The 24,432-nt window shown below is 33.6% G+C and overlaps 1 protein-coding gene across 1 annotated transcript in view; it reads left to right on the top strand.

The window, feature by feature from the left end:
- The window catches only part of PTPRQ (protein tyrosine phosphatase receptor type Q), a 210,728-nt gene extending 188,790 nt beyond the window's left edge, over positions 1-21,938 (top strand). Inside the window, exons 38-45 of the mRNA XM_054719730.1 lie at positions 1,395-1,485; positions 6,237-6,313; positions 10,510-10,644; positions 10,839-10,964; positions 11,751-11,899; positions 15,595-15,730; positions 21,470-21,593; positions 21,835-21,938. Of these exons, the coding sequence (XP_054575705.1) occupies positions 1,395-1,485; positions 6,237-6,313; positions 10,510-10,644; positions 10,839-10,964; positions 11,751-11,899; positions 15,595-15,730; positions 21,470-21,593; positions 21,835-21,872 (876 nt within the window). The 3' untranslated portion in view covers positions 21,873-21,938. The remainder of the gene's footprint in view (positions 1-1,394; positions 1,486-6,236; positions 6,314-10,509; positions 10,645-10,838; positions 10,965-11,750; positions 11,900-15,594; positions 15,731-21,469; positions 21,594-21,834) is intronic.
- The last annotated feature ends 2,494 nt before the right edge of the window (positions 21,939-24,432 follow it).

Raw genomic sequence — 24,432 nt, 5'->3', positions numbered from 1 at the left:
ATCATGACAGAGATATTCATTAAGAAATGAGGATCAACTCTGTTAGGATAGCAGTCAGGAAGGACTTCACAAAAAGGTGACCTTTGAGATGAACTTCGGACAGAAATCCAATGAGTGCATGAAGGGAAAAAGGTATTCCAGAGAGAGGGAATGAATGCAAAAGCATAAAGACCCAAAACGGCCCAACTGTGATCCCACTGCAAAGAGGAAACAGTAGGAGAAAGAGCTAACAGTGGGGAGGATGGTTGAGGCCATCAAGTGTAACATTACTATCCAAACAATCAGCCTGGTAATTGTGTATTGATTATCAAGGCCAGAGTCATTTAAATCTATAAATGGACATTTATATGTGAAATAATTACAAAAGTACCACTTTTCAGGTAATTTCCAGTTCACCTTTCTTCTGTCCTCACCCACATAGTTCTTGGTCTCTTTCAAATATGCTCCCAAAACTGTGACACATGGAAGCTGTAGGATTCCTCACTTGATTAATTTTTTTTCTAAGCCTCTGAGGCCAACACCCCAGAATTCAGATGTTTACACTGTCCCTATGCTCTAACACTTACCCATCCGCATAAGACTGTCCAGATTTTCTTTCTGATATAAAACAAGGTGGGAGGGAGAATTATTCAATTAAAATAAATTATTTATAATGATGTTGAATGAATTGTAAAATCAAATATTTTAGTAGTTTTTAAGGAATTTGGCAAGTTGAGACATTTCTAAAATGAAAAATTATAAATTTCGAAAATGTAAATCTCAGCTCAACACAACAATGAATATGTTTTTAGCACCAACTTTCTTAATGATGAATAGATGATTTTTCACCAAAATGTCAATAATAGATCTCCTTGACCCTTCATCTGTGTCTGATCATTCTTAATCACACCTTTGCATTCTACTCTCGGTTTAACAATGCCTTCTGAGAGCAGGAATTGACCTTTGGCATCTTTTCAAACTGACCAGTGTTGTACCAATTACTAGGCATGAAATCACACTGCCTGAGGAGAAAAAACAAAAAATAAATCACTGGACTCCTTTCCCCTCCTAAGTAGACATTAAAATATTAAATAATATTATATGTGTATATAATAAAACCATTAAGAAAATATGAGAAAGGGATAATAACATGGTTGCCACATCTTAGAGCTTCCCAAAGTATAAAGAAATTATACCAGAGAGCAATAGCCCAACTGACCACTTTTATTCAAGATATTTTCAGTGAAAGTTTACATAAATTCATTAAGGTTACTTATACCTTGTTTCTATAGTTCTGAGGAGAGTTTTCAATTTAAATATAAAAGGGTTTAGAAAAAAGAATGATCTTTTACTAAGTGGAATTTTTTGTTTACCTTTGAAATCAATGTAAACTGTGCAATGACTTCATTCCACAGGAATTACCAAAATTTCTTCAGGATCTTTCTTCAACTGATGCCGATCTGCCTTGGAACCGAGCAAAAAACCGCTTTCCAAACATAAAACCATGTATGTGCTCTTACCGTCTCTGGTTTTAGCTGTGAAATGCTTTAACATGACCACAAAATGCATCTTAACATTTTTTCACTTCTTAAATATATTTTATTGCATATTAATTAAATTATAATAATGTGTTTTGTTAGCAGCAGCTTCCAAATTGTAGCATTTTTGCTTTGTTAATTTTATTAAAGTTAACATACCTGGTTTGCAGTTTGTTCACACAAGGTTCACTTAATGCAGGTGCAAGAAACTGTAGACCTAATCGTTTTTCAGCTTTGTAATTGAACCCAAGTAACAAAACTCTCTAACATCTTCCTACCGACCTAGTTTTCAAATGGGAAGAGAAAGTTCACGTGGAACTTTGTGCATTAGTTTCCCTTAAGAGAATTGCGTTGTTTTCTTATGGAATATAAAAAGTGCATTGCAAAATATTCATTGAGAATCAAATATATTTAATAAAGTTAATGTACATTTATGCTTACCAGGATTGGTCTTACAAATAAGGCTGAACTGTGCCTTACCATACTAAAAATGGCTTTGTTTTTCAATCAATAAGAAAAAACAAAACATACTATTGCTTTAAGAATTAAAGAAAAAAACATAACATACTTCTGCTAGTAAAAGCTATATATATGATGTTGTATTTTTGAACATGTTTCTGCTATCAATATTCTAATTTAATACCCTTTACATTATGAAATAAAAAGTGCCACTTGTGATGTTTTTAAATATTGTCAATATTTTTTCAAAATCTAAAGTTTTAAAATATTCTTAATTTTAAAGCAAATATAATTTTTTCTTTGTGTTATGCCTTTCGAAGCTATATTGAGAAACATTTCATACTTAAAAACTGAACTTTTCTGTCTAAAAAGACATGGACTTAGAGAAGGATACAGTCACAGAATGTTAAGTCACAAAGTATATGGATAGGGAGAAATGAGCCCAATTCTGATATTCTAGAACTAGAGGATAACTGAGACATGAAATAAAAAATTTAAGGAAACATGATATAGGACGTAGTAATCTAATGGAATCTGCTAATTCCCAAGAATTAGAATAGGATGAAAATACAAATAACTTTAATCCTAAAATCCTTTCTGGAACAAAACAAATCATAAGTAAATGACTTTAAGAGCAGTTGACAAATAAGACCTTGTAGAAAATAAAAAATATTTTACATCTCCAAACTTTTATGACATAACCTTTCTGAACAGGCTCTTTGGTCTTCCCTTTAAGAGAGTTAACTTGGGTTGGATGCATCATAAGTTTAAGAGTTATAGAAATTATATTTTTATACTCATCTATACCTAAATTTCTTCCAGACTATCTAGTTCATGCACACTCAGTGATATTCTGTGAAAATAAATACTATAGTTTGATTGAAGGACAGTTACTATGTAATATTTAATGTTTGTTTACAATTATGTAGTTAGCTGAATGAATTTATTATATGTCAGTATATGTAAAATAAGTAAATCAAATATGTCTAATTAGTTGTCCAGAATCAAAGACTATTTAACTTAAATATGTAAAAATTTGTTAGAGAAATATTTTTAAATGTGTTATTTCAATCTTTTATGATTAAGATTTCACTGCATTATTTTCTGGATTTACATCATAGCAATAAAATAGACAGTACTAGCTTATTTCTTATAGGATAAAATGAGAATAAGAATGGTTGATGGGACTAAATAAACAACTTTAGAATAAGAACTGAGGAACATGATTATCCCAATTCTTGATTTCTGAGGCTAAGACAAAAAAAATAATTGTTAGTGATAGACTTATGTTGTAAATTAATGATGTTCCAAAATAATAGAATGGACATTTCATGCATTTTACTTCTTTGTTAGAGTCAAATAGATAATATCCAGTTGTTTTCTGCTTTCTTCTTAATTTCAGTACTAAAAACCTATGGTAATTTTTCAAATAATATATTACATCTATATCTATGGATTTGTAGAAGGAAACTTTTTTCTTAACTGTCCTCTTAAAGAGTTGGAGGTCCTATAAGAAATAATTTTGTTAGGTAAAATTTTATATTTTTTGAGAATGTTATTAGAACAATTTGTTAATTCAACTAACACATACCCTCTGTATAGTAATAAAAAAAATAAGCTAAGAATACATGGGTTCTAATCAAATACCCTGAGTTGAGACCCTATTTACCCACTAACTACTTTAGTGACTGGACATATTATTTATGGTTTCTATCTCTTAAGGTTATTGTGAGGATCAGATGAAATAATCATGTAAATCAGTTTGCCCAGTAGTGAAACAGGAAAAACACTCAATATGTTGGTTCTTATGATTGTAAATAATCAGTAGGTTGCTTATCTTACAAAAATGCTAACTTTCTAAGTGACTAAGACTTGAGAATAGGCCCTTATGATCTATAGTCTGGGAATAACAAGATCACTTTCCCAGCCTGGGTTAAAAGGCAAGTGGTAAACTCACAGCAACCCTATGCCCAGTCCATCCACCACCCACCCCTTCACACACACACACACACGGAATAAGCAAATGACTTTAGATTAAATATATTTACCCACTGTGTTTGCAAAGAAGTCATAAAGCCGAAGAAATGTTTTTTCTCCTGTAGAGAATGAATTCATTTTAATAGAATCTGAATTTCAGCCTGAGCCAGATCAGTGAAGTGCATTGTTTCCCTTGAGTAATGTAGGAAGTAGAATTTCAAATATCACAGTGCTTTTTAGAAGGTATTAGCTTACAGGGCTTTAAGATGCTAGAATTAGCCACAAATACTTGCAGAAGAGATTTGCAAATCTCTGCTTGACAGGACATCATGACCTTGAGGAGTGTTCCAACACTACGAATAAAAAATTTAACTTGTTGTTGACTTAGTTATAAACAGATGTAGCCAATGAATAGAAACCTTCCTTAGTTACAAGACTAGCCACAAAGTCATTAAAATAGTTTGATGATACCAAATTCAAAATCTTTAGAACACAATCATCGGCATGAATTTGCTAAACATTTCCCATCTCTAACTTTAAAACCATTGGGAAAGTCATTAATTACTAACAATCTGGCTAAGTCATTTTAACATATAACATGGGCTCAAGTTTTAAGAATATGAGAAAACGTATTAAATGCTTAACATAAGCTTTTATATAAGTTTTCCGCAAGAGGATTCTACAAAATAAATATTATAACTACATATCATAGCTGAGGTAACAAAGGAGGATGGTAGACAGATCATCTGTAATTCAAACCCAAACTCATTTTCCCATTTTCCTCCGGTATTGAGTGCCTTCTCATTAAGGTTTAAAAAATCATTCAAAATAATTAATTAGTAATAATATATTATTTTTATTATTCCCATGTCTGGTTAAAATTAGCACTGAAAATTGCAATTATAATACCAACTTGGTGAAAAAATTCTCAGGGGAAAAATTAATATTTTGAAGAAAAGTAATAGGGGTAATTTACATTTTCTAAATCTTAAAAATTCTAATAATTAAAAGTTTGGTATTAAATCAAGAATAGGCACATAAATTAATAGAAGAGAATAGTACTCTGGAAATAGATGTAAATAATATAGAGAAACCTAGTGAATGAATAAAGTAATATTTTGAATTAGAAGGGGAAGGTGGAATGTAAAAAATTAGGTCTATTTGTTGTTTCAAATGGCAACAAGCAAACAAACAATAAAGGATAGATTTTACTTCATTCTGTAAAATAAATAAATAAATACATAAATCCCAATGGATTGAAATACTTAAAATAAAAGCAGAAGAGCATATTAAAGTTCCAGAAGAAAGTATGAATGAATTTGTGAAAATAGGAATATTGTTGACAAACACCCTTACATGAATGATAAAAGTAACTATAATGAAGCCATAATGAAAAGAAATGAGAAATTTGATTACAAAAAATATATTTTATGTGGGATAAGATATCGAGATTGATAGAGTAAGAGACAAACAACTAACAAAGGAGAAACGTTTAATACATAATACAATAGGACACATGTAACCTTTGTTTTTAGTATGAAGTATTTTTAATAGGAAAGTGTTATTGTATGAAAAGGAAATGAATAGAAAAGGTCAATAAACAAGCAAAGCTGAATATTACTTATAGTTAAGGGGATAAAAATAAATATTATGAGATATCAATTTGTATCTGTCAAAAGATCATAAATTAAAATGTTTGATAATATTGTGTGGTAGTGAAAGTAAAAGGAAACAGAATTGTTAGAATATTTTTGTTGAGAGTATTAATACTTACAGAATAATTTGGGACTATCTTTCAAAATTTGAAATGCACATTATGATTTGGGAATTTTACTGCTGGTAATATATAAATACACTCCAACATAGTACATGCAAAAACTTCAGTTATCTTTATTCAGCATTTTATAAAATAAATGACATTAATTCAAATCTTTAAATATGATATAATCAAACAATGAAATACTACATGGATTTTTTTAAATAATGAGATAGATATCATTATATATGTTAATATGGAATGATACAGGTAAATGAAAAAAGCAGTTTGTGATTAATTTTCTATTAGTATGTACAAAAAAACTCTGGAAACTTATGCAAGGACATATCAATAGTCATTGTCCCTAGGTAGTGAAAATATGTGATAAAACAGAACTTCTAACTTACTTTTATATCCATCTGTAATGTTGAATGTTATGTCATGAACTTATTTGTATTATATTTATAGTAAAAATCTAGTAGCAATTTAAAATGGAATTAGCATTGATTTCTTACATTTTTTTCTAGATAATAATAACAGAGTGAAGCTGATAGCTGATGCTAGTATTCCAGGATCGGATTACATTAATGCCAGCTATGTTTCTGTAAGTTGTTATTTTTATATATTTTATACTAGAGGCCTGGTGCATGAAATTCATGCATGGAGATTGGGGGGTGTTCCTCAACCCAGCCTGCACCCTCTCCAATCTGGGACCCCTCAAGGGTGTCCGACTGCCCATTTAGGCCTGATCCCGGTGCTCACCTGCCTGCCTTCCTGATTGCCCCTAATCGCTTCTGCCTGCCAGCCTGATTGATGCCTAACTGCTCCCCTGCCAGCCTGTTTGTCCCTAACTGCCCTCCCCTGCAGGCCTGTTCCCCCCAATTGCTCTCCCCTGCAGGCCTGGGTCCCTCCCAACTGCCCTTCCCTGCTGGCCATCTTGTGGTGGCCATCTTGTGTCCACATGGGGGCAGCCATCTTGTGTGTTGGAGCGATGGTCAATCTGCATATTACTCTTTTATTAGATAGGATAGAGGCCTGGTGCATGGGTGGGGCTGGCTGGTTTGCCCTGAAGGGTGTCCCGGATCACGGTGGGTGTTCCCTTGGGGAGTGGGGCAGCCTGGGCAAGAGGCCTGTGGTGGTTTGCAGGCCAGCCATGCCCCCTGGCGACCCAAGTGGAGGCCCTGTTATCTGGGGTTTATTTATCTTCTACAATTGAAACTTTGTAGCCTAGAGCAGAACAAAGCCTTCTGTTTTCTCCAAGGCAGCAGCCATTTCTGTTGGGATTTATGTATCTTCTATAATTGAAACTTTGTATCCTTAAGCAAAGTGCAGAAACTTTGTATCCTTAAGCGGAGGCCAGCCAGGGTATGCAGAAAGCTTGGCTTCCTCCATCGCTGGGGGCAACCCTAGCCTCCTGCTCTTTCCAGCTCTGTGGCTGCCACCATTTCTGTTTGGATTTATGTATCTTCTATCATTGAAACTTTGTAGCTTGAGTGGAGGCCTAAGGCCGGCAAGGGCAGGTGGAAAGCTTGGCTTCTTCCATTGCCAGGGAAACCCAAGCTTCCCTCCTGCTCTCTGTGGCCGTAGCCATCTTGGTTGGGTTTATTTGCATGTTTGCTCCTGATTGGCTGGTGGGCATGGATTATGTGTGTGGCTTATGGGTATAGCAGAGTGATGGTTAATTTGCATATTACTCTTTTATTAGATAGGATTTTTATAACTTAGATACTGAAATTATATTACTTTTCTAACTATTTAAAACAACAAACTCATTATAATCTCTATGGATCTTGATGTGCCAGTTTCTTACAACTATGTACCCCCATTTTATAGAGGGGGAAATGGAGGCTTCTAATAGAGATTTCAACTTACCAATAATCATTTCACTAATAAGTGGTAGAAGTACAACTTCAGGTTATATATCATTCTCATGATTTTATGTAAGATCTATATGATGATTACTTTCAAATGTATGTATATTTTAGCTTAAACTTCTTCCTCAATTTCAAACTCTCATACCCAATGCAGTAACATGCATATTTAAAAACTTGTGACTAAATTGATGAAAACATTAATGGTTTTTCATTCTGGATAGTGAGATTGTAGGTGAAGTCCTCATTCTATTATATATACTTTTCTGAATTTTCCAAACATTGTATACTAAATATATATTGCTTTTTTAGTCCTAAAAATAACTCCAAACTCTTAAAATGTAAAATAATTGAACAGTCATGTTTACTTCAACTGAGATTGGAAAAACAGAAATGCTTTAACAATTAATGTATTTAAGAGACTCAAAGTTTTACCCCAGAGACTGTCAATGGCTAGCAGTGAGATTTGGGGAAATCTCTTAAAGTGCCTCATTATCCTTTCAAGTAAAATAAGTTACTTGAAATTAAAAATGTGTATTATTCTTATATAATACTTTATTCTCTGACTACTGAGATAATTGCAATTTAAAAATAAACTTTATCTTTTATTCCTATTTCTTTAAATATTTTCATGTTTGGAATCAATATGATTCTATTATTACCTTTTTATTTACACAGTACCTTTTATAAGAAAAATCCACAGATATGGCACAAGTTGCATACCTACATTCCAGGTGAATGGACCAGGGTTTAGCACAATTTGATAAAACGTACAAGAGCTGTCAAAATAAAGTTGAAGCTGGTCATAAATCTCTGGTCATATGTCCAGCAGGCATGGCTTAGTGGTTAAGCATCACCCTGTGAACCAGGAGGTCATGGTTTGATTCCTGGTCAGGACACATGCCTAGATTTCTGGCTCGATCCCCAGTATGGGGTGTACAGGAGGCAGCCAATCAATGATTCTCTCACATCATAATGTTTCTCTGTCTCTCCCTCCCTCTTCCTTACTCTCTGAAATCAATAAAAAAATATATTTTAAAAAATTCTTTATTCTTGTATTAGCTAAATAAACCTTCATATTACCCATGTTACTCTTTTCTTTCCTTCATTTTTACTTATTTTCTGTTTTTTTTTCATTGCAATTTATATGCAATATTATTTTGTATTAGTGTCAGGTATAGTGTCAGTTATTTTTAGGCAGTAGTCAGAAGGCAGTAGTTAAACAACCATATGTTTAAAAGTGTTCCACCTGATATTTCCAGTACCCACCTGGCACCATACATAGTTATTACAACATTATTAGCTATATTTCCTATGCCATATTTTATATCCCCATAACTATTTTGTAACTACTAATCTGTACTTCTCAATCCCATCACCTTTTTCATCCGGTCCTCCAAACCGCCTTCCCTCTGTCAACCATCAGTCTGTTCTCTGTATCTGTACCCAACATTACTCTTGGTTCTGAGCTCTAGAGAATAAACACCAACACCAAAGTTTAAGTAGGTAAGTAATTTCTTAGAGGAAGAGAATGAAAATTTCTGCAAAACCCGTAAATATATGACAGAAACAGTGGAGTGGGTAAGCGTGCTGGCTCTGGACTCACACCAACTATGAGACGTTGAGCAAATTCACATTTCTAAGCTTCAGTATCTTCATTTATAAAATGAGGATAATAGCCCTAACCGATTTGACTCAGTGGATAGAGTGTCGGCCTGTGCACTCAAGGGTCCCAGGTTCGATTTCGGTCAGGAGCATGTACCTTGGTTGCAGGCACATCCCCAGTAGGAGGTGTGCAGGAGGCAGCTGATCAATGTTTCTCTCTCATCGATGTGTCTAACTCTCTATCCCTCTCCCTTCCTCTCTGTAAAAAATCAGTAAAATATATTAAAAAAAATAAAATGAGGATAATAGTACTTATTCACAAGGGTTTTAGAAGAAATAAGTTAATTAAAATATTTACTATAAATTGCTTAGTATATTTTCTGGCATAAAGTAAGCATTTGATTAAGGTCAACATTATTGCTGTTTCTTTTTTTATGTAGTCCATGTTTTATTGAAAAGTTAGAAATAAATTTCAAGAACAATTAGTTAATTTAATATATCACATTGTGAGGTTAAAATTAAGTGTTGGACATTTTGAGTAATATTATTTAGCATCCAAACTGCACAATATTTTAAAATATTAAACTATTTTACACTAGTATATTTTTCATACACTGCTCAATAACTAATGCAGACTGGTGCAGCCACTGTGGAAAACTGTATGGAGTTTCCTCAAAAAATTAAAAATGGAACTCCCATTTGACTCAGTAATCCCACTTCTAGGAATATATCCCAAGAAATCAGAAACACCAATTAAATGGATATATGCACCCCTATGTTCATAGCACAATTTACCATAGCTAAGATTTGGAAACAGCCTAAGTACCTATCAGTAGATGACTGTATTAAAAAACTGTGATACATCTACACAAAGGAATACTATGCTGCTGTAAAAAAGAAGGAACTCTTATCATTTGCAACAGCATAGGTGGACCTGGAGAGCATTATGCTAAGCGAAATAAGCCAGTCAGAGAAATATAAATATCATATGATCTCACTCATTGTGGAATATAATGAACAACATAAACTGATGAACAAAAACAGATCCAGAGACAGAGAAGCAACGAACAGACCATCAAACCTCAGAGGGAAGGCAGGGGAGGGGGGTAAGAGATCAACCAAAGGACTTGTATGCATGCATATAAGCATAACCAATGGACACAGACAGTAGGGGGATGAGGGCATATTCGGGGAGTGGGAGTGGCTGGGGAGAGGTCAATGGGGGAAAAAGGAGACATATATAATAAAAAAACACAAAAGAAAACCTATTATCTATTTACATATATGTAAATGCTGATGTAATGTTGTATTTATGTCCTTCTAGGGTTACTTATGTCCAAATGAATTTATTGCTACTCAAGGTCCATTACCAGGAACAGTTGGGGATTTTTGGAGAATGGTTTGGGAAACCAGAGCAAAAACACTGGTAATGCTAACACAGTGTTTTGAAAAAGGGCGGGTAAGTTTATTTTTTAATCTTTTCACAAAATATTATTTTATAGTTGTGTTAATGTATGTGTGACAATTTCAGCTAATACTGCAAATCATCAATAACTTGGATATCTATAAGGCAATTTTAACTAAGTAGCAATAACTGTGATACATATCCATATAACAGTGGTTCTTATGAGTGGTGATCTTCTCTGAATACAGATCAGATGCCATCAGTATTGGCCAGAGGACAACAAACCAGTTACGGTGTTTGGAGATATAGTGATTACAAAGCTAATGGAGGATGTTCAAATAGATTGGACCATCAGGGATCTGAAAATTGAAAGGGTAAAAAATGGCTGGGGCAGGAATGTGATAGCAAATATGAATGCTCTAAATTTGTAAAATGAATTCCTAGAACTATACCTTGCACTGTATAGTCAACAATGCTTTCCTATTGTTGTCTTAAACAGAAGTTTTGAATTGTCATCTAACTTCAATATCTCTGTCACTGTGTCTGAATTCCAAATCACATGGTTAAAGTTTATATTAACCAGGTAGCATCAAATTCTTAGGTAGACAAGGGGGGAAAAGGAGGAAATAACTAGATTACTAGGATTATTTTATTTGATAAACTATAATATTTTATTTAAACCAAGAATTTCCCAAAGCACTCTTCTCTATCTGCCTTCAGCACAGATGTGATAGTGTGGGGTCTCTCTTTATCAGTCTGTAGAAGTGTCTATACACACAGAAAATAATATAAGGATCTTTGTACTTTCCGACATTATCAGACACCCAATATCTGTATTTTGAATAATTGGTGAACGTGTTTATTTAAGTTTAGGGTCAAAATTGTTTCAAAATCTACTTTTACAATGCTACAAAATGTTATACTACATTTTAATATAAATGTTATCATCTCTTTGCAAGCTTATTGTTTTTATCCATACTAAAGGCAATTTTCTTTATGGTAGCAGCAGTAAAAGACCTTACAGGAAAAATAAAAACAGTTTTTCTGTTTGGTAAACAGTCATTTTTAAAAGATCACTTTCAAAAGGCATCAGCTCTCTCAGCCTTCATTATGTACTTAAATGATTGTGTCATGCTTCTTAAATCTGTCACTTTGTTTAGCATGGGGATTGCATGACTGTCCGACAGTGTAACTTTACTGCGTGGCCGGAGCATGGGGTTCCTGAAAACAGTACCCCACTCATCCACTTTGTGAAGCTGGTTCGAGCAAGCCGAGCACATGACACCACACCTATGATTGTTCACTGCAGGTAAGGAAGATATATTATTAGAACCTTATATGAGACACTATAAATAGTCTTTAAACTCAATGTGGTCTTTCATTATCATGATACTATTGATTATTTTTCTGGCAGAAGTTAATGTAGATTCATTCCAGGTTTTACTTTTCAGATATATTACTGGCTATAATAAATAAAGATGTAGCTTTATAAAAGTTCAGATGGTAGAAATAAAGTGAGTGATAAAGATATATAAAAGACATATATACCAGTATAGAACTTTTCCTGAATTCTTGCCTGGATTTTACCTTTATAGGCCTTTTAAAACTTAAAAATTATAGCCCATCATTAATGTATGTGTGTTTGTGTGTATGTGTAAGATTTTATGAATAAACGTCTTATCTTTTATTATTTCAACAGACATTAGTATACTATTGTAACGTAAACATTTCTTGTAAAAGCAAATTTCTAGATGGGTATTACAGAGGATAATTAAAAGAAAATAAAGATCAATTTAAGTGACCAACCCAAGTATAATTCCAAATTTCTACAAAGTTTTAGCTATTCAAATGTATTCCTTGACCTGAGCCTCTGTACATGGTTAATAGATATGAGTATAAATTGAGATTTTTCCTCTTCATTATTTATACTAGTATTTAATACTCTTAAAAATAAAACTTAAGGTTGTTTAGTATTCAGAGTGTTCCTGGACAGATTGATACAATTTTTGTTTTCTAACATGATATATCTAAATCAATTTCAACTTTAGTGTCTTCAACAGTTGGAGTTTGGAGATTAGAGAAAAAGTGAATGATATTCTGTTTTGTGATTCCACGTACATAAGATACCTAGAATAGCTAAATTAATATAGACAGAAAGAATGATAGTTATCAGGGACTTGGGGGAGAGAGAGACGAGGAGTTATTGTTTAATGGGCACAGAGCTTTGGGGTGATGAAAAATTTCTGAAAGTGGATAGTGGTCATGATTGCACAACAGTGTCAATGTGCTTAATGGCACTGAATTATGTACTGCAAAATGGTTAAAATGGTAAATTTTATGTTGTATATCATTTATCACAAAAAACATTTTAATTAGCAATATATTTTGAACACATTAATTATTAATTGTAATAATTAATAAGTTGGTTATTATAATAATTTTAAAGTTTGTTATTAATTGTAATAATCAATAAGTTTATTATTAATCATAATAATTCTAAAATTTAGTTTATTAGTAATTTTTCAAATAGATATATATTATAATTAGTGCAGTTAAGTAAGAAAATATCAATTCATCCAGTTTTTACTTTTTTTAAAGGAAAAAACTCAACCTGTAATTTAAATGGTCATACTTTTTCCAGGGATATTTTGGATTTTTTAAATTACAAGAGAGCCCTAGTTGGTTTGGCACAGTGAATAGAGTGTCGGCCTTCAGACTGAAGGGTCCTGGGTTCTATTCCAGTCAACGGCACTTGCCCGGGTTGCGGGCTCGATCCCCAGTATGGGGCATGCATGAGGCAGTCGATCAATGATTCTCTCTCATCATTGATGTTTCTATCTCTCTCTCCCTCTCCCTTCTTCTCTGAAATTAATAAAAATATATTAAAAAATAAAATAACTTGTCTTTAAAATAAATAAATATAAAAATAAATTATAAGAGTAATACATAAATGCCTGCTCTTTTTCCCCAATTTTAAAATATTATTTTATTTTAGCTTAAAACACAAATGAACATTCATTCATTAATGATAATATGTCTGAAGATTGTAGTTCCAAGTCATCTTTTTTGTATGTAATTCTCTTAATATGTCCTGTTTTTATAAATTTATGTTTATTACATGAGTGCTTTCTCTTGATAAAATATCTGAACAATGTTTATATTTAAAAAGCATATAGAACAAGATATAAAAGTCTCATTCTTACCTTACCAATTATATTTTCCCTTCACATACATAATATTTTTAGCAAAGTAGTATATAGTATAAATGACACAACAGTTTGCTCCTAAATGTAGTGATTTATTTTAAATTGGCATCATTAATTATTAAAATCTTTAATGGATAGTTGCCTCACCTTCTCTGTATCTTTCGTATACACAGCCACTGGCACCAGTCCATTGGAAAAGGAAAGCACCTCCTCTCTTGAAGCCTCAAAAACAGTAGAGTCTTCTCTTTTGTGATTTAAATAAATAAAAGAGATTACAGAAAAGTGGGATTATGTTAATATTCACTTTTAAATAATATGTTAAACCTATAAGTTTTTATCTCCAACTCTGACTTCTTACCTCAACTTTCAGTTTAACATGACAACCTGGATGACCACAAAATTCTGAAAATTAAATGTGTCCAAAACTGAACACTTGATCCAATTTCCAATCTCACTCCTTCTCCTCCTTCCCAAGTTTGTAAACAGTAAGTCCACTCTGATTGGTCCAGAAACTCCGCACTCATCCTTGACTCCCCCCTTCCTCTCACATTCCACGTTCCAGCCTGCCGCCCGCTCTGACCCGGCCCATCCCCTCTCCACTCCGCTCTCCTCACCATGGTCTCCTTGCTCTCCTTTAACACAGAACATTCTGCCACTCAGATCTGTTCTTCCACTCCCTCCGGCTGCCATGATCCTCTCCCGCATACCCACGCAGTGCGCTCCCTAACCTTATCAACTTTCCTGTCAAACGTTACGTTGTCAGAGAAGCTTTCTCTGATGACCCTATCCTACCCTATCACCCTCCATCTCCTAAACCTGATTTATGTATCGTCATAACCCTTATTACTGCCGGTACATACTATGCATTTGTTTGTGTAACACTATAATCTGTCCTCTAGAGTACAAGCTTTATACGTGAGGAACTTTGTATTTTTCACTGTTACACCCCAAGATGCCTAGGATAGTGTCTGACACTCAAAATATATTGAATGATGCAATGATTGATTACCCCATTCAGGCATGTTTATGTGTGTCAGATTTATGTTGTAATGCTCCTATTTCTTAGGTCAAATCACAGGAAATTGACTTTTTCTTAACTACAAAAATGGCAGTTTCATGTTGTTTAAAGTTACATTTGTATGATTAGATAGACTTTAAAAATGTCTTTTTTATTTTTAATATTTACTTCCTATATTAACTATTTAAATACCCATTGTCTTTCTAATGGGAGTTTCTAAATAAATCTTCGCAGGTATATCACATAATAGTTTCTATGGAGCTCATACCTGTCTTGGGCATTAAACTAATTTTTAAAAGGAAATACCTTCACAATTTTATTATTTGTAGGAAGTAAACAAAATTCTATAGGAAAAAAATACATGAGAAATTGTTTCAATATCATACAGAGGAAATGCTATACGGCTGAATGTTTAGCATTTCTATTGGTAACCCAAAATAAGTTTAATACAAAATTTGGGGTGTTAAGAATTTTCAACAATTTTTCAAAATATTTTCTATACTTCTCCAACTACAACCTATAAAATACTATGAAAGGAGAAGGAGTATTCCTTTAAAGAAAAACAAAAACCTCAAATATTTTGTATTAATAATAATCATCTTGCCCTATCTAAACACTCTTGGTAACACTATCAATCCAAAGAAACTCCCAAAATATCTACCTCCAAATAAAAAAGAAACTGTCTGGAATATATTACTATCATAACTTATTTTCTTCGTCACCATACACATGAACCACTTTTTACTGAATAATTTTTATGTAATTTCACTCTTGCTGCAGTGCTGGAGTTGGAAGAACGGGAGTTTTTATTGCTCTGGACCACTTAACACAACACATAAATGATCATGATTTTGTGGATATATATGGACTCGTAGCTGAACTGAGAAGTGAAAGAATGTGCATGGTACAGAACCTGGTAAGATCCAAAGCTGCGTGAGGTGTCAGCTCTAGAATTCCTACAAGGGAGAATCTTAGTGGCAGCCATGTGATTGGACATGGACTTGAACTTGTCTTTGCCTAGCAGACACTCTCTTTTCCTGCATTGTAAACATCCTTGGGGGAGGGCAGCAGATGGAGATTATAGGAGAACTGAAGCCCAGTTGCCACAATCACCCTTCAATAATGTTAGTTGACTGTTCATCGTAGTTTGTTTGTACTTACAGGCACGTAGAAAATAATCCGTAAAACTGACTTGTTGTAACATTCTCAAATTTGGGGAGCTTAGAAAATGATCAAATCAATCGCTTTTATAAACATGCTTAGTTATAATAGGGAAAACGTTTAAAATGTTGACTTTTGGGGTTCTATGTATTTCCCTTGTCCATATGTATTCCTATTGCATGTTAATACCATAACATTTATTATAGTATATGTTAACTAACTGGGAATTTTTGTTTGTTGTTTTGGTTTGGAAGTAAAAAATATTTCTATAATATACAGACTTTTCTTCATTAAAAAATCACATACTGCCCTGGCCAGTGTTTCTCAGCGGTTAGAATATCAGCCTGTGCACCAAAAGGTCTCGGGTTCTATTCTCAGTCAAGGACACAGGGGATCCAAACTCTCTCTCTCTCTCTCTCTCTCTCTCTCTCTCTCTCTCTCCTTCCTCTCTAAAAACAAAACAAAAAACAAACAAAAACTCAATAGAAAAAAATATTCTTGGACGAGGAAAAAGAAACAAACAAAAAAAGAAAGAAAGAAAAAAATCACATACTATAATGGTAATGAGACTAAAAACCCTCTATGGAGTGTCTAGTGGGTCATGCTATACTAGATCCCTACATGTGTTATCTTATTTAATCTTTTATCTGTAGTCCAATAAAAATAATCAACAGACTAGGTATTATTGGCTCTGCTTTACAAACAGGGAAGCAAATGTTCCAAGTAGTTAAGTGATATTCCAAGTTTATACTATTCATAACTGTCAGAGCCAAATGCCAAACCAAGTCATAATATACAAGATGTTCCTATCTGTATCTTTGGATTGGAATTTGTATGCTATCCAAGTTGAGATTTTCTCACAGTAAATATAAAGATCTGTTCTAACAGTATTTTCCAAGGTACACCCTAGAAAACATGAGTGGCATCAGTTTTTAAAAGTGTAAGAAAACAGGTTTTTTGCTAACGTAAGTTGGAGAAAGAAGTTTCTTAGAGCCTCTATACTAATGCACATTGAAAACTGCAAATGCAGAACCTTTGTGGGCAACATTTTCTAAACTTATATGATTGTGAAATCCTTAAACCCTTTTTGACCCGAGGACTTATAATGCCATTTCATGAAACATTAATGTTCTTAGCAAGATGTTGCTCTAGACCAGAGACATCCAACCTTCTTGGACTCCACATCTCTTTCAGAAAAAAGTGCTTGAGCATTCAACTCCAATACATATGCATTTGCTTTTAAGATGTACTTGTACAATTATGTAAATTATTAAACGTATACAAAATAAGAAAGAAAGAAAACATTTGACAGATTAATATTATTTTGAAAATCTTGCTAATTGTGAGGGTTTCATTGTATTATTAGGTATTTTTAAAATATAAAATATATACTTAGGACAGGTTAATTCTACTTAATTTAAAAATGCATATTTTAAATTATTTCTAATTTTTTGTTTTTTAAAATATATTTTTATTGATTTCAGAGGGGAAGGGAGAGGGAGAGAGAGATAGAACATTGAAGATGAGAAAATCATTGATTAGCTGCCTCCTGCACGCCCCCTACTGAGGATCAAGCCAGAAACCCAAGGCATGAGACATGCCCTGACTGAGAATTGAACCATGACCCTTCCATAGGCCGATACTGTATCCACTGAGCCAAACCGGCAAAGGCTATTTCTATTTTTTTAAAAGTAATCTAGCTTACTACAAGAGGATTACTCTAGGAGTACAAAGAATGTCACCCCTGCCATTATTTTGTCATTCATTTAAGCTTGCATAATAAATATCTACAATCTCTTTGTAGGAATCTTTTAAAGCCACATCAATTCATTGATGGTTATGTAAAACTAAGTAATGTAATCCATATCCATTCCTTGATATGCTGAAAGGGAATAAATGAGTGATGTGCTACCCTTCTCTCAGGATACTTCAGAAATGGAAGATGACTTGTGATCAGGGTTGGCATCATAGATATGCAAACCTGCACAGTCTCTCAGATCTCCAGGGCTCAAAAGGGCCTTTGCACCTGTTTTAATGTTTGCTGTCACTATCTTGAAAATCTTTAATAACTTTGGAGGAAGAGAACACACCATTTTGCATTGGGCCCTGCAAATTTTGTATCTGATTCTTATCCAGGGGTCTTCTAAGAGCGCCAGTATCAATCCAACTATTAGCCATTATGAAACTTCAAATTTTTTCATATTTTTAGTTAACAATAAAGATAAATAGAAAGCTGATTTTCCTCCCAGGTGCTTAGGTGAACACACATGCACTGATGATTAATGCTCTTGACATTGATCAAAATTTGGTTGGCTCTCTTGAATAGAATAGAGGGTAGGACGGATGGGGATATTGTATTCTTCTAGAGGCCAGAGTCAATCTTCAAATAATAAAAGTTGAAAAGAATTTGCCATACTCTACAAATTTGTAGAACTGAACTTTGTAAAGAGTGTGTTCAAAAATGCCTATTAATAAATTCACACAAGTTAATACTCAATGCATGCTACATAATCTTCATACATTATGCTTGTTAACCAGCTAGAGCAAAATGCAGCAGTTGGGTAGGGGAATGGTAGGAGCATGAGTCTTGGAGTTGGAGAACTGAGTTCAGAATCAGGCCCCACTAATTGCTGGCTCTGGAACCTTGTGTAATTAACCTCTCTGAGATCATTTTCTTTTGTAAAATAGCCATGTTATTTTTTTCACGATTTTGTTGTCAGTATTAAATAAGAGACAGTATCTAAAACATCAAGCATGTGGTCAATGCCCAGCATGCAGCAAATGTGACAAGGCTCTGCTATGTCCCAAGCTGGAAGTCTGAAGCTTTCTTTCACACATTTTTATTCCCTGGGGGGTTTTACTCTTTACTGTCCTTTCCCTGTGATGAAAGAAAGAAAGAAAGAAAGAAAGAAAGAAAGAAAGAAAGAAAGAAAGAAAGAAAGAAAGAAAGGAAAGAAGGAAGGAAGGAAGGAAGGAAGGAAGGAAGGAAGGAAGGAAGGAAGGAAGGAAGGAAGGAAGAAAAAGAAAGAAAGAAAGAAAGAAAGAAAGAAAGAAAGAAAGAAAGAAAGAAAGAAAGAAAGAAAAAGAAAGAAAGAAAGATAAGAAAGAAAGAAAGAAGAAAGAAAGAAAGAAAGAAAGAAAGAAAGAAAGAAAGAAAGAAAGAAAGAAAGAAAGAAAGAAAGAAAGAAGGAAAGAAGGAAGGAAGGAAGGAAGGAAGGAAGGAAGGAAGGAAGGAAGGAAGGAAGGAAGGAAGGAAGGAAGCAAAAAAGGAAGGGAGGGAGGGAGGGAGGGATGGGGGAGGGGGGGCAGGAAAGAAAGAAAATGACCACACCCGGCTCCAGTCCTTACAAACCAGCATTGCCTTGCACAAGTTTTTTTACTTTCTTCTATTGCACTTGGGAGTAATCCCAGTTCCTATGAAGAATCCTCATGTCAGCACATATTACAGTAGCTGTGAGCAGGAGTGGGGAGCGGGAACCTGGACAAAATATTGAACAAAAAGACACCAGAGGGGCATGGCCCAGACCCAGGAGAGAGCTTTATCTTTCATTGTCTAACAGTTCCCAGCAGCCCCACGAGATTTGAAAGGACTTTCTGAAAGAATACTCTGCAGTGACATAGTATCCTGAGACACTATTGGTGGTTCAAATCAGGGTTAATCTGGATGAGCCTCTTTTCTGCTCTGGTTCTCCTGGAGATTTACTGATGTGAAGAACACGAAAGAAAAAAAAAAAAACTAATATATTTTGGGTTCCTAGTTTTTTGCCAGGGACTTTACATATGTTAAGTCCTTTAAATCTTACCACGTATACTTTATGATCCCTCTGATGAGGAAACAACATCAAAAAGTTTAATTCTTAAGGTAACATAACTATCTATGGAAGAAACTGAAATTTCACTCCTGGCTGTCTCTTTGGCAATAACACACATGGCAGAGGGATCTTGGAAAATGTAGTACTGCCCCATGGAGTTCAGCCTGCCCTGCTGGCGGAGTTTCCACCCAACATGCTTTCCAGTGGAGAAGATGAGATGGGGACAGTCAGAAGCTTCACATTTCAAATTCAAATGTGATTTTAAAAAATAGCAGACTAATTGATTGATGTTTTCAAAGGAAATATTGTGTCAATTTATTTCTACCAATAATGTTATTCATTGTGTAATATATGTTTGAAAATACTGCTTTGGAATTACCTTGAGAAGTAATTTACTAGTGATTTCAATAGACTTTTTATTAGTTATAAAATAATATAACAACACTTCATTCCATAACAAAATTGAATTATGAAACTTAGCGATCTGTTGCAGTTACAAAACTTTATCCCTAATGACTTCTGGATAGTTTCCAAATGAAAGCTGTCCTTATATGGTAAAGATTGGTTAGCTGTGAGAATTAAATGCGACTAAGTCAACAAACATTTATTACACAACTAGACATGCCAGCCAGTGTTACAGGCAACAGGAATTGAGCAGTGACTATGAGAGTTCTGTTCTCATAGCACTAACATTTCAGTGATGAGGTGTTTGGGGAAACATTCTGTAATTCACAAAAAAATAGATATTCCTGATAATGACCAACAATTTCTGAAGACAGTTTCAAACAGGTTTTGTAGTATAGTAGTAATAGATATAAATATAACCTCTTCAGATGGTCACATAGAGGACATTCTATTTAAAGCAGTTGTCTATTTGTATATTTATATATCTTAAACACATGGTTACATTCCTTTAATGTCAGATATATTTCCTAAGTAAAAGTAAAGGTGATTTTCCTATGACTGTAACTTTATATACCTTTGGGGAAATCCAAACTCAAAAATGCTAACAGAATATTGAATTATACTGAATAAACTTAAAGAATTCGGATGGTAATAAATTTAGCCCAAACATTCCGATGAACTGTTAGGAGTTCTTGTCCAGCACCAGATTGTTTGGATATTTTAATGGTCAACTGCCTTTTATTTACAAATAGAGACCAGATACTTGACAATAAGTAGGCCAAATGTTAGGTGATTAAAAGAATTGTTAAACTTATCTTAAATGAGTTCACGGTGTATGGATATGCTCACTCACAGATTTTGAAAGTAAATTTAGCATCTGCATTCCAACTGCCATTCTAACAAGAAAACTATTTTTAAGAAAAATTACTCAATTAGACCTAACAGCAAGAAGGAAACTTCTACTCAAATTTAAATAATCGAATTTGCCACTTTTTATAATCACGGCAAGAAGGAACATATTAACACTTGGTGTTCAATGACAAGTATTTTTTTAAAGACACTTGAAGCCATAAGAAGCCACAGGAATTTGGAAAACCTTATGTTTGAGATGGTAGAAAATCATTTACATACAAGGTAAATTCTGTATGTAGCTTCGAATTTAGCTATTTAGCATTTGTTGAATTCAATATTACTTTTCACTGTAACAGTACATATCAACTTATAAAAATTATGTTCACCACATCAATTTATTTAAGCACTCTTTCCTTTATGTCTAGGCGCAGTACATCTTCTTACACCAGTGCATTCTGGATCTTCTATCAAGTAAAGGCAATAACCAGCCCATCTGTTTTGTTAACTATTCAGCACTTCAGAAGATGGACTCTTTGGATGCAATGGAAGGTAAACAGAGGCAATGCATACCCCAATTTACTAATTTACCACAGATAGCAGGAGTATTAACGTAATAATAACCGTATGTTTGAAAATGTTTAGAAGCTTGGCTGGTGCACTTATCAATTTTTTTTCATTTCTAAGCCCAGTTAGGATAGCTTTTTCATCTGCACTATATTTTTGCCATGAAACATTTAAATCTTTTGAATTGTTAACTTCAGTTCTCTCTTGTGATATATTTATGTTATAGGTGATGTTGAGCTTGAATGGGAAGAAACCACCATGTAAATATTCAGACCAAAGATTACAACTGGAAGATATTTTCAAATCCCAGGGGCCAAAATTACCCCTCATTCTTCTGAATTGAAATGTGCACACCTAAAGAAACGTTTATGCTTCCCTTACTGTGCCTTGCTAAATACATTGACATTTTATGAATAGTTCTAATAAGTAGCTGATTCAGGATCGTCATTTCTTTTGTACAGAATAAATATTATGCATTTAAAATGTTTAAGAAAAAATATCCCAGAGGGTTTTGAAGACTTTCATATTTTGGGAATAAGCCAAAAATAAAATTTATTATTATAGCATTAATGTTTCCATGTGAATTTTCCCTCCATATTGGACTTACTCTTGAACAAAAGTTGTAAATGTTGATTCAGTCGTGTTATTTTGGCCTCCGGGGTGTTGACGTCTCTTGTGGATAACGTCCAGGACTGTCATTATGATCTGTACTTCCACGTATGCCCCTGTGTTTTGAATCCTCTGTTTTATGAGTGCTGAGATATCATCTCATGATCTCGAACAGCTGAACAGTAACCCCTGACACTGCAGGGATTACTTAGCTTTTATACAACACACAGTAGCTCTTCGGGGACACTGAGGGCTATTTAAATTGCATTGTGATCTTTAGTTTGGGAAAAAAAAAATTGAACAGTGCAATCGCTTATATGAAACTGTAGAGGACTTTTCTAGCTTGTCTACATTGGTATGTGTTCAGACACAAGCTGCACCGCTATATTGTATATTTCAATATACGGTTAAATGTCTCAGAGTATTTATCCATTAGCTATTTAGTCAACCCGATATTATCAGTTTTGAAGGTTTTCGTCAGCAGAAATGTATAAAAACAGTAATAAAAGCAGGTAATGTGTTGCAAGCTTGTAAACTAATGATGTGCCCTGTGGTGCCAATAGAGACCTCCGAATAGACCACAGAAATGGTCTTTATTTTATTCCCACATTTGGTGTGATTATTGAGGAGTGTGATTGGTGGGACTGAAAACAAAAAAATCAACCAGGTTATAGCAAATTAGAGATTTTTTAAAAAGGAAAATATTTCAACTTCCTTTTTATTAGATAGTAACAATGTGTTAAGTTTTGAATTATAAGGTATTTTGTCATAGATTTCAATTGACTCATAAAACAAAATAATGTTAATTATTCTATTTCTTTCATGATAAGAATTATATCTTGTACATATTTCTGCTGGATTATAAATATAGGAAATATGATGGCCAATAAAATTGAATTTTAAGGAATTGAGATATTTTGCAGCATAATTTCAGATATCCTTATAAATTTGATTTTCTATCACATATTATGATATAATTGGTAATTACAATAATGTAATGAAGTATATTATATGTAAGTGTAATATAATTTAGTATAAATAATTAAGATATAGTCATTTCCTTTGATACCCATAGTAATTTTAAAATTGAATTTATTATCTAAGAAATCCTTAATCTTGCAAGCAGTCCTGCCTCCTGTTTTTTCAGGACAAGGACGTATAAATGTAGTTCACAATTGATCCAACCAACAAGTTTATTCTATAGAAAGTTACATAAAATAATAAGATATGATGAGAACTCTAGAAGATTCCGTTGGAATTAGAAGTTCTTCAGTGTGTTTCATGGCCATTGAAAATGTGTGGCATGCCGGTACTTATGAATGCGGTTTTTTGTATTTGTAGAAGATAGGTAACAGCCTGTGAAAAATATTGATGAGGGTACTCTTTAATGTATTAAATAAGAAAATAAACAGTTAAATCTGCAAGTCAGTCAATTTTCTGTAATATGTGTATAAAACAGATGTGTACAACATAGAGTATTAGATTTGACCCATATGCATATGTGTGCATAAAACACATTTAATGTAAAGCCTCCTTTAAAACAGTGCTTATCAAAATTTAATGTGTATACAAATCACCTGAAGATTATGTTAAAATGCAGATTCTGCTTTAGTAGATCTAGGATGGGACCTGAGAACCTTCATTTCTAGCAAGTACTAAAGTTATGTTGTTGCCTGATCTTAGACCCTTAAATAGTAAATCTCTAAAAAACATTAGCATCAGAATAATTTCATGTCCAACTGAAATTATTTGAAACATGTTTTAAAAAGACATTTGGCTTTATTATCAGAAAAGAATTATAACAGAGCACTTGTTAAGTGTGAATAGCTCGCTAACTATATCACAAAACTATAACTGAATTGATACATATTAACTATAGCTAAATTTTTCTCTTAATTATGTTGTTAAAGGGCTAGAATATAGCCAAGTTACATAGGTGACTACTAAATTCAAATTAAAATAATGAGGAACATCTGTAACATTTTTAGATCAGATTTGTCAAAATACATTGAAGCACATGTACAGTAAATGGGCAACATGTGTTTCATCTGAACCAAATGAAACTGGAGCCTCTCAGAATGGTTTGCCAGAGACGTGAGCAGCTGTGGATATCACCTCCACTTTCATCCCGCTTTAAAATTCGTTTTCTTCTTTCGGATTATAGGTGAACTGTATAAGAAATCTTGAAAAACAAAAGCTAATTAAGTATTTCTCT

Source organism: Eptesicus fuscus, chromosome 7 (genome assembly GCF_027574615.1).
Source record: "Eptesicus fuscus isolate TK198812 chromosome 7, DD_ASM_mEF_20220401, whole genome shotgun sequence".
NCBI lineage: Eukaryota > Metazoa > Chordata > Mammalia > Chiroptera > Vespertilionidae > Eptesicus > Eptesicus fuscus.
This window is presented reverse-complemented; position numbering and strand designations above follow the sequence as displayed.